The sequence below is a fragment of the Fragaria vesca genome, linkage group LG2 (assembly GCF_000184155.1).
Source record: "Fragaria vesca subsp. vesca linkage group LG2, FraVesHawaii_1.0, whole genome shotgun sequence".
In the NCBI taxonomy this organism is placed as follows: Eukaryota; Viridiplantae; Streptophyta; class Magnoliopsida; order Rosales; family Rosaceae; genus Fragaria; species Fragaria vesca.
This window is the reverse complement of record NC_020492.1, coordinates 6,899,585-6,911,272: the sequence shown is the minus strand read 5'-3', so window position 1 is coordinate 6,911,272 and position 11,688 is coordinate 6,899,585. Positions and strand designations below refer to the sequence as shown.

Below are 11,688 nucleotides of genomic sequence, written 5' to 3'. Positions count from 1 at the left end.
ATCTATTCAATCCAAAAGAAACACACTTAACCCAAATTAACCATGGTTTAGATTAAATTGATACAAGAATGACGTGTCATGTTTAAAACCCTTAAATTAAATAAAGAGTCTAGATTTTATGAACTTTACCAACTTCACCATTTGCTAACTTTAGAGGAGCCGGATCCTTTCTCGTTTTATTTTGCTTCGAAAAGATTTTACTCTGCTGTGATGTATGTATTGTAATTCTGGAATTTTAGAATGTGATGGTGCGCTACTATTAATTTCTGGTATAGACTATGTATTGCCGGAAAGCATTGAATAGCTTGTTTCTGTTTTGTTCTATGCCATATATCTCCAGTTTGTTATGCACGGCACTTGATTCCAGGAAGTCCAGATAAACAGATCTAGTTGATTGTGATCGATTTGCTGACAAATCATTTATTCGTTCTTCTTACATTAAAATGGTTTTGAAGAAAATAATTTGAAAGGAAATTGTACGTGTTGGAAGTTTTTTGAACCCCATTGTTTCATTTCAATATTTTAGTGTCAGATGCTGGGCTGTTCCTGTCACTGATTGGATTTTTTTTTTTTTTTGGGTTCTAAATATATGCTCGCGCATCCTGCGGCCAAGCTTGAATTTCAGGTAAAAGATAACGACGTCTTCGGCGCTCAGATAATTGGAACCGCCTCGGCCTCCATCTCCGCGGCGAGAATCGCCACGGGAGATGTGATTTCCGGCTGGTTTGACACTATCGGAACTACTGGAAAGCCTGCAAAGTATAGTTACACTTTGTATGCGTCTTTGGTTTCAGTTGTATCCCGAATTTTACAAGCACAAAAGTTCATCTTTTTAAGTTCTCAAATCTTTCAAGGAACACAATTAGAAAACAACCAATCCTGCATTAAGCAATTATAAATTCTATGTCAAGATATATTCATATGCAGATCAAGTATGTCCCTCTATACAGATAAAGTGTCATTTTTACTCGATATGTACTCAATTTTCTCTTGTGAAAAGATAGCGTGCTTAAATAAATGATGGCAATACTCGCTCACACGATCTTTGGGCTCGTATGAAAAATCAAGATGAGATGGATTCTCCTTGCAGCTTCTGAAATGTCCATGACGCATGTAGTTAACATTATTGCAAATAAAGTATTTGCCCGGCCACATTTGATACATATATGCTGACAATGACACACTCCCAGTGATGACATTGTGGCTCCAACAAGGCACTTCATCTTGTAGTGCAATTTCTTGACCATTGGATGGAACACCCTCATTTTCCTGATCATACACAAGTTGAATTCCAAACTTCTTTGCGGGAAGACTGTCTTGACCTTCTGGAAAATGCATGAACGCAGCTGCACTATGCACTGAGACACGTATTTCATCCCCACCCTCCAATTCATTGTTCTCAAACAGCCAATGACTTAGCCATAACATTAGTCCATCCTCTTTCGGAACACCTTGAGTAACTGGGCAGTATGTCCACATAAGACCCTTCGTCTCGTTACTGACTTTAAGAATCTGGGAACCAGCATAACTCCTATATAAGCCTAGTGCATATAGAACACATACATTTAAGCCTCGGATCTTAAGCTTAGGATCGGAAGGTACAATAATCGACAACACAGAACTACCCAAGTTCCTGTAGATGTACTGATCAGGAATTGTGTGCGCGTGAAGGAAAATGCTGAATATACCACATTCATATAGTCCCTGATTCATGAAGGTCACATGTTTAGAAAGTATGAAGCTAATCAGTCAAGTGTAACGTATGAAAGAGAAGGAAGAAAGAAAACCTGGAGGGGACCTGTCCTGGATGTATACGTCAAGTGATTGCCCATTTCGACTTCAATGCCTCTGATGGATTCCAAATTGCACAGTCCCATATTTTTTATCATCTGTAAGTCAGTGCCTCTCAATGGTTTTATAGTGAACAAGCTCTGAACTTCAGCTAATTCTCCGCAATCTGTAAGAAATGGTGTTAGGGACATGAAAAAGTTTGGTAAGTTCGTTACTTTTCTCAACGAAGTACAAACTTCTGCTTGCAAATTCTTTAAACTTGGAGGGAGCTCCGGAAGCATTTTAAGCTTTGTGCAGTCGTTTACGGAAAGAGATTCTAGCATAGTAAGACTTTTTAGGTTCTCGGGTAGGCACACAATTGGGTTGCCACTTACATCCAAATACTTCAGCGAGGATAGAACACTTAGATCATCAGCAATCTTTGATAGATTGCAACCAGCCAGACTTAAGCTTCCTAAAGATGTTGGCAAATGTGCCAACGAGAAGCTGCTAGTTGCTTCAAGACTTTTTCTTGGTGATACCCACGAACAGATTGATAGCCATGGTTTATTTGATGAAGGACCGAGTTTCACTGTATCACCAAGCTTTGAGCAACCAGAGAGGATTAGCTCATGAAGAGATGTCAACATGCTAATTCTTCTTGGAAGCTTCATGAGATTTTTGCAGTCTTTTAGATTCAAGAAAACAAGTTCCTGAAGTTCTCCGATTGATTCATCAATCTCGACAATATTTATGCAATCTTTAAGAATTAATCTCTCAAGGGTAGGGAGTCCGGAGAAGTCAGGGGTTCTAACAAGACCATGTGAATGACTGAGATCAAGGATTTTCAATCCTGGAATAAACTGTTTCACAGAGAAATAAGTAGCATGTAAAATAACCCCCTACATGTATGACGCAGAAAAAGAGAGTGACATACCTTGATTCCCTTCCATACAAGTTGCAGGATGCTATGCTTCAACTCAAGAGCAACTAGATTTTTCAAACAAAAATCAGCTGGCATTGATTTCATGGGGAACCCTTTCCAAGACAACCATATTAGTGCTTTTGGAAACTCTCTATAGCCACCATTGACTTTTACATTATTGAGCTGGAGAAGTTGAAGATTGGTCATCCTTTTGAATGCCTCTGTTTTGAAGTCTCCCACACTCGATGTAGAAGCTAAATTATGTGAGGAATAGTTGATTGATTCCCAAGAGAAGAAGCTAAGCCGACGCCGTCTTGAAAAAGTTCCATCAGACTCCTCGGCATGCCATCGTTTATTGTTATCTTTAAGTATTGCCGTGGAAGACATGCCATCCATTAGCATAGAGAAGTTGAGCAAGAGACCCTTGATAGTTTCCGTTCCCTGCTTACATATTAGAAGATTGGTTACCTAGTTAGTAATTTGATACACTTGTATAATATAATCAAGAATAACAGAATGCTTCTTACCGATGAGTTTTTCAAAATCTCATAGGCATCTTTTTGCACAACTCTACTGCGTTTTCCAGGGTCATCAACTGATTCTTCGCAAACAATTCCCCTTCCCATGTCTCTGATTAATTGATGCATCATCAACTTATCATCATCAATTTTCAGTAGACATCTATCAACTAGATTTTGAACTCCACTTGTTGCGAAAAGCTTTAGATGGTGCAGTACTGTGACTGTCAAGTTTCTCTTTTTTCCTATGAAGAAACATGCTATATGAAGGAATAAAGTTTTGTCACGATCGTCTTGTAGATAATCATAGCTTATTCTAAGAATTCTTTGAATTTTTCCATCAGGAACCTCATCTAACCTCTCTAATGTATCGTACCATACAAGTAGACTTTTTCCAAACAGAGAAGACCCCAGAACTTGGAGGGCTAACGGTAGCCCTCCGCAGTGTTTTACTACGAGTGCTGAAACCTCCATGAAGCCTTCGATAGGATGAGCTTGTCTGAAGGCATGCCAACTGAAAAGCTGAAGTGATTCATCCTCATCCAATTCTGGGACCATGAACATTTTTGAAACCCCATTAGCCGTTAACAAGTGTTTATCTCTAGTTGTTATGATAATCTTGCTTCCGGGAAGAAACCACTCGCGCATTCCAAAAATCGCATTTAACTGGTCCAAGTCGTTCACATCATCAAGAACAATCAGTACTCTTTTGCAGCGTACAACATCCTTAATTTTGCTCGTACCTTCAGCCACATTGTTAATCTTCTTTGCTCTTCTCCTTTGGATATCTGACAGAAGGTTCCTCTGCAAGCGAACCAAACCATCAGGTTGTTCTGTAGTTGCTCTAACATCTGCCAGAAAGCTTCTTCCTTCAAAACTATGCTGGTTCAGATTATAAGCAGCTTTAGCAATAGTGGTCTTGCCAATTCCACCCATCCCATAGATGCCAGCCACACCAACATCAACTGATCCATCTCTTAACCACATGTTGAGGTCTTCCACCCGATCGTTTATTCCAACAGCATATGGGGCAACATTTAAAGTAACGGGATCCATTTTCTTTTCAATATCGTCAACAATATTTTGGATGACCTGTGATTCGTACCTGTTGTATATTGATAGATCATCAAAGTTTCAAAACATATAAAGCAAGATAAATTAACATATCTATTTCGTTAATAGAGAGGTACAATGACTATTTTGCATCATATTAAGCAATGATAATCTTTATGCTAATGCAAATTGAATACATGACATGACAGAAGGCAAAACTGAAGTCCAACAATTCCACAAAGCACTCAATTAGTTAGCATTATAGATTTTGAACTGTAAAAGGGTCTTTAATTGTGAAGAAAAAGTGAACAATTTGAAGTTGAAGACTTGAAGTCCATGGTAGAGCAAGTTAGGGAGTAATTTACTTACTGATCTCCTAAGACCACCCCTCTTAGATCGGCGGCAGCTTTGAGAGCTTTTCTCCACTTGGTCACCTTGTCCATCTCCGCCTTGAAGCGTTCTTCATGTTTGACAAATGCTTCAGCAAAACACCCACTCTGCCACCTAACAACAGATGGATCCACCTTATAGAAAACGGGGACTACCATATATCCATCGTTTATTTGACGTTCCATGATCTTGGCAAGTTCGTTTAAGCACCAACTTGAGGAAGCATAGTCACTCGAGAAGACTACTATGGCTACTCGTGACTCCTGTATAGCTTTATGTAGCTCAGCAGCTATATTTGCCCCTCTCTCAATTTCCTCATCATCTCTGAAAGTGTGAATTCCTGCCAACTCCAAAGCTCTATAGAGATGATCACTAAAGCCCTTTCGTGTATCTTCTCCCCTGAAACTCAAGAAGGCATGATAACGACACCGGTAAGTGCAGGAAGTAGTACTCAGAACACCAGCCATTGAGAAGACTGGACCAATCTCTCTTGCAGAAACGATTGAATGATGAAGATATTCTGCTGGTTGTGAGAAAATGGATGAATTATTATAAGGAAAGTCAATACGCTAGCTATCCACTTGCATGAAATCCCATAAAAGGACCAGGTAACAATGAGATCGAAGAGCTAGAAATCTTCCTCTAGGGAATCTTGTCACATCTGGAAGTTAGCATGAGAATGTGGATACAGCAAAATGGGGCTCCAAATTCTTTATTCATGAGAAAGCTAGGACCAAGTCTTACCTGTTTCTGTCTTGCTTCTTTTTACAGATTCTTTCACTCTCTTATTTTCACCTAAATTCTTCGCATACTCGATTTCTCAATACAATTATTTGCCCCAACTGAAGTGTGAACATAATGCCCCTAACTGAACAAGTGAAACAGTTTTGATAACGAAAATACAAACAGAAAGTATCAACCTTTATAGTTGGGTCTGCTCCTCTGGATCAATCAGACTCTCTGTGGAAATCTACCGCCATGGCTTCGACAAAACCATTCTATTTTCTTTGCTTTGTTTTTATTTGAACAAGGGCATAACAGTAAGTTTGATAATAATGGACGCAAAACGAATGTTTGCGAGGGCTAGCTAGTGATTCGCGGTCACATATCGTCCACTCAGCAGTCCACAGGAAAAGACAGAACCTTTTGCCGCCTCGTCACTCACTCACTCACTCCATCATTCCTTTGAAGTCTCCAGTTTCAGTGTTTCAGTCTTCATCTACCTCTGTTCTAATCTTCACACGAAACCCAGAACATGTAAGTCACAATCTCTGTCTCTGTCTTTGTTCTACATGTGATCATACCAAAAGATGAGACTTTATTCACTTTTGGACACGTGGGTTTTGTGAAATAGGGAGGGTGGATTGAAGCCAATGGATGCTGAGCAGCTCAGAGAGAATGCTCACAAGATGGTGGATTTCATTGCTGACTACTACAAAACCATTGAGGATTTCCCTGTTCTTAGCCAAGTTCAGGTTACCATTTATCTTCCATCATCTGTCAATTAATTAGACTTTATATACAAACCCAATAATTTGATTGTAAATTACTCAACAGTTGAATGCTTAATATTTTTGGCCCAGATCATGATTGATGGCTCTGTTGATTAGAGTTTTCCATTAGTATAACTTAGTTTAGCCACACTTTGCAGCCTGGATATCTCCGAGAGCTTCTACCTGATTCTGCGCCTACTCAACCTGAATCTTTGCAACATATATTTGATGGTGAAATTTTGTTATTGGGTTCTCATGTTCTAGAGTTAGCAACTTTCAGTGCACTTCATTATGAGTATGCCATTGTTAAAATGTATAAAATGTTGGGTTTGTGAAGAACAAGGTTTTATGTGATTGCAGATATTCAGGCTAAGATACTACCAGGGGTGACCCATTGGCAGAGTCCAAATTTCTTTGCTTATTATCCTTCCAATAGCAGCATTGCTGGATTTTTGGGAGAGATGCTCAGTGCTGGTCTTAACATTGTGGGTTTTAGTTGGGTAACTTCTCCTGCAGCGACAGAACTTGAAATGATCGTTCTTGATTGGCTTGCTAAATTGATCAAACTTCCCGACGAGTTTCTTTCAGCAGGTGTGGCTCTAGCGACTATGTTGTGAATGAAAGTGTTTGTGTGAACATTTTGCTTCTTTTCCTCGACCCTCTACTATAATGTGGTCTTTGCCTTGACCCTCTATTATAATGTGGAAACAAAAATATCTTCTTAACATAAATCTTATATTATTCCAAAGAAAGAATATAAAGCTTATATCAGATAACTTTTCTTCTACTACGTTTAGTGGAATGATTATGAATCACATATAAATTGACTGTAATTCAATTGCATTCAGCATATGGACTTATAGTTGGAGAGTTTTGTTGCAGGACAAGGTGGTGGTGTGATACAAGGCACTGCAAGTGAAGCTATTCTAGTTGTAATGCTGGCTGCTCGTGATAAGATTCTTAGAAGGGTAGGGAAAAATGCCCTTGAGAAGCTTGTTGTTTATGCATCTGATCAAACACATTCAGCTTTGCAGAAAGCCTGCCAGGTATGCTACTAGTCTGCTCTAGTTTCTCTTGTACTTATTTTTTCACTTGAAATTTTTCAGGGCATATTGTTCAGAACCTACTTATAATTCTCAGTAGATGGATAGTGAGAATAACTGTAAGCATTTTATGTATGTACAAACATTATGCCATATATTCTGCAGGAATCCCCTCAGTTCTTTTGTTCCTTGTAACTTTTGATCTCTACTTCATGGTGTTTGCTTGATTTAATCAACATATTATTAACGGTTGTATAGATTGTTCAAGCATATTGATTATGTATGTCAATTTTCTTGATGTTTGTTGTTTAATGGCAGATAGCAGGAATCCATCCTGAGAATTGCAGGATTCTGAGTACCAACTCAACTACTAATTATGCTCTTTCCCCCAGCGTACTTAATGAAGCAATCTCAAATGACATCACCAGTGGTTTAATTCCTTTTTTCTTATGTGGAACAGTAAGAAAAACACATTTTATACTAGTTTGTTGTGTACCATTCGTCCTTGATCATATCTTTTCTTTTCAAAACCTCCAAATTGGTTTTGCCTTGTTATCTCAACTACAGGAACTTTGCATGTGTATTTACAGGTTGGTACTACTTCCTCAACAGCAGTTGATCCTTTGGGAGAACTGGGAAAGATTGCTAAGGTAACTAATTATTTTAAGATCTATACAAGTATCTAATCTTGGTTATGCATAGCCAACCAAATTTTCAAATAACTCAATAGATATTAAGATCTAGCAGATTAGTTTTTTGTGCTTCTTCCCAACTTCCTGCTTGTAGTGCTGTGGAGTTGGAAGCCAGTTTTCCTTATATTGGAACACATTTGATCAACACACATTAAAGACTTATCCGGTTTTAGCATGGGGATAATGCTTTGCATTTTCCCAGAACAACGAAATGTGGTTCCATGTCGATGCTGCATATGCTGGTAGTGCCTGTATATGTCCAGAATACCGCCACTACATTGATGGTGTCGAGAAAGCAGACTCATTTAACATGAATGCACATAAATGGTTTCTCACGAACTTTGATTGTTCGGTGCTCTGGATCAAGGTATGCCAATTTTCCAGTTGTGTGAATTTTCTTTTGTCTATTTCTTTAAACATCCTGCACTTTTTTTTGCCACTGCTCATCTGAACCGTATGCGCCATTTTAAGAAGCATTCAGCATGAAATTAAACTTAAGAACTGACACAAACAATTTTACATAAAAAGTACTTGTGGGAGTAAATTGAAATGAAGCATTTTAATTTGCTTTACATCATACACTTTGCTCCTATCTGTCCGTTCATATTGCATATTGATACAGTTCTTATTTCCGATAACAGGATAGAAATGCTCTGGTCCAATCCCTGTCCACAAATCCTGAGTTCCTGAAAAACAAGGTAAATTTGTTTCCACATTATTATCTTTTGGAAGTTCAACATGCAAACAGACCACATTTGTATACTTGATAATGTTGATGATACTGCAGGCATCTCAAGCAAACATGGTTGTGGATTACAAAGATTGGCAAGTTCCACTTGGACGACGGTTTAGGTATGCCTTTGAACATATTTCTGCACTACAAAAATAGTGTTTGAGAGATGAGAAGGTAGTCACCTGTAAGCTGCTTTTAGAGCTTGATTGCTTGAATGATAAAAAAAGCTTCATGTCACATTCTAGCAGGTTTATGTCATTTCTAATGATTATCAAGCTGTATCCTTAAGAATGAACCAAGTGTAATTTATCTAAATGAACTGACTGATGGCTCCAGATCATTGAAGCTATGGATGGTGTTACGACTTTATGGTTTAGAGAACCTACAGTCCTACATAAGAACCCATATTAATTTGGCCAAACACTTCGAAGAGCTTGTTGCTCAAGACCCTAGGTTTGAGGTAACCATATTCTCCATGAATTGTATTATGGACTGCTATATCTTTTAACTCGTTTGACTTCTTCAACTATGTTGCTTCTTGCTGATAATTCACCATAACTGGCAGATTGTTACTCCACGACTTTATTCGTTAGTTTGTTTCCGCCTTCTGCCTCCTCATGGCAATGAGGCCTGTGCAAGCAAATTGAACCATGACCTATTAGATGCTGTAAATTCAACAGGGAAGATATACATTTCTCACACGGTAAGCTCACAATTAAACACCTCCAGTCGCATTGATGTTGTGTGTTGGTTTCGATTCTAAATGATCATTATGATAACGTGAACCTGTTGAAAAATTATCATACAGGTCCTGTCTGGTGCATACATATTACGTTTTGCAGTAGGAGCTCCATTGACTGAGGAGAAGCATGTGACTGCAGCATGGAAGGTTTTGCAAGATGAGGCCTCTGCACTGCTAGCAACCTGTTTAGAATGACCTTTCTTAATTCCCAACAGCTTTTTATGCCTATTCTTCTGTTGCATTACAATGCCAATTTAAACCCATAACATTATTTTTTTTTCGGACAAATAAGCATAGCAAATTACAAGCCCAAATACAAAATTCAGGAAGTAAAATACAAGCTCATAACAACAACAAAGGAAAATCAAAACGGCCCATCTCAAAAACAAACCCTACAAAAACCTAGGCATTGATGAAACTTTCAATGGCGTCATCGCCACAAACTGCCACACGCCTGCACGGAAAATTGCTTTGATGACCAAAACCGCTCCTAGTCTGAAATAGCCATTCCACAAAACCCAAAAATCAAAAACCAACCAACCCAAGTAGAATTGAGATAGCACTTGCAAACACAAGCCTCAAATCTACCATGGAACTCACTGCTAAAGCTATCAGAAGAGACGCTGTTGGAGCCGTCGCAAAGACCCAAGGAAAGTAAAAAAGACAGAAGTGTCGGTGCATGCACCGGAGACGCTGCTTGATCTCTGTACACCTCTATTTCACAACTTACATATCGTAATGCATTGAATAACAATAGAGAGATTCAAACTTGAGGAGCCCGAGGCCGTAGATCTGAAGAGAAAGGCGAGGAATTTCGATGATTCCTGCAATGATTGATTTTGAAGGTTGTAGAGAGATAGCATGAGGCCAAATCTGGAGAAAGGGAGAAGAAAACATGAAATTGGGAAGAAAAAGAACAGACTCAGCTGCCGGAGAACCAGATGGGGCTGTCCGGACAAAACCGTCAGAGGGATAGACAACGCCATCCAACAGACGAACGGAGCACACCGACGACTCTCAACAGAGGCTCCTAGCAAGAGAAAGTCTAAAGAGAAGACAGAGCTTCTCTCTCTACTTTCCCTATTCTGTTTGATTTGTAACCCATAACATTTTCTATTGAAAGAATCTTTATTTTCCAACAAAGGTACACTCAGCTAGCTAGTCATATCTGCATAACCCAATGGCCTCAAAGGCTTTAGCTAATTTGTTTCTACTCCAACTTCAACAGATTTGACGCATGGAAGATAAACATCCTATAACATCTTCCTTTCAAACGTACGCGTGTATATGAGCTTAAAATTTGTTACCTATGGAAGATGTGACAAATGGAAGATGAACGTCCTATATACATCTTGTATCCTAGTATATGTCACAAGGTCCATCACCATTCACCATCAGATTTTGCCTTTTCCTACTATACAAAATCTGTTGCTTTGCTAGCCTTGGACCACAAATGTACCATTTTGAAATGACATGTGCGGGTGTGAGTGCTAGCTTGACCTTAATTTCTAGCTGCAGATCATGATAGCAGAGAAAAGGAAGATGTCTTATTTCCGGGACCTCTGAGTCATCATCAGTCATCACAATTCACTGGCCTTAACTACAAGGAGACAATTTTGAGTCATCTCAGAAATTGTGATCTTGTCGAAGACTATAAAGGATTATATTGATAATGCAACTAAATTTATTATGAATTGCACTACCACAACTATGGTTACTTACTGACCATATCGAAGACGCAACTGTAACCAAATCAAAGTTGAAGAAGATTCTTCCCTTATCATCAATTGTGTCAAAAGGTCTTGTGCTATTCCTTAGAAGCTTAAGTCTGTGATCCGAGATGTCTTAGCTCTTGCCAATTCTTTTGTCAGCATCACTTTCTCCCATATGTACAGAGAAGCGAATTTTCTTACGGACGCTCTTGCTTCGGTTGGTCATTCTCTTTCCTCATCAATGTGTTGGTTTGATGGGATCCCTCCCCAAGCTCAGATGGCTCTTCTTATGGATTCTTCTTGTATTGGTCATCTGAGAGGCTCTTCGTTGTAATTTCTTTTTTTCAAAATAAAAAATAAAAACAAAAACAAAAAACTATGGTTACTTACTTTTGGTTTGTCAGAGTTCACTTTCTTCCCTCATTTTCTATAGAGAACTCGAACTCAAGCATGCAAGGCCATTGTTTAAGTTGGCTTTAATAACTTCCGATTTGTCTACCGGCCGGAACTGATCGACCACCGTTTGGAGCTGTTGGATCAAATATATGATGCCAGCACAATTAAGCTCGGTGCTGGTTCATATGGCTTCTGCAAGCTAATTCATACTCTAGCTAGCA

At 38.9% G+C, this 11,688-nt stretch overlaps 2 protein-coding genes across 2 annotated transcripts; one reads left to right on the top strand and one right to left on the bottom strand.

The window, feature by feature from the left end:
* Positions 1–890: 890 nt before the first annotated feature.
* LOC101314539 (TMV resistance protein N-like) lies at positions 891–5,506 on the bottom strand. The gene is made up of 5 exons (XM_004292201.1): positions 4,636–5,506; positions 3,223–4,318; positions 2,708–3,136; positions 1,788–2,633; positions 891–1,704 (listed from the first exon to the last, which is right to left on the bottom strand). Exons 1-5 carry the CDS (start codon positions 5,121–5,123, stop codon positions 943–945), a joined length of 3,621 nt encoding a protein of 1,206 aa, XP_004292249.1. The 5' UTR covers positions 5,124–5,506; the 3' UTR covers positions 891–942.
* Positions 5,507–5,711: 205 nt separating this feature from the next.
* On the top strand, positions 5,712–10,633 carry LOC101314251 (tyrosine decarboxylase 1-like). Its single transcript, XM_004292200.1, has 13 exons — positions 5,712–5,728; positions 6,011–6,131; positions 6,308–6,380; positions 6,510–6,740; positions 7,032–7,195; positions 7,511–7,651; positions 7,783–7,842; positions 8,087–8,251; positions 8,526–8,582; positions 8,672–8,736; positions 8,954–9,077; positions 9,183–9,320; positions 9,426–10,633. The coding sequence occupies exons 1-13, from the start codon at positions 5,712–5,714 to the stop codon at positions 9,552–9,554; spliced, it is 1,485 nt and encodes a 494-aa protein (XP_004292248.1). The 3' UTR covers positions 9,555–10,633.
* The last annotated feature ends 1,055 nt before the right edge of the window (positions 10,634–11,688 follow it).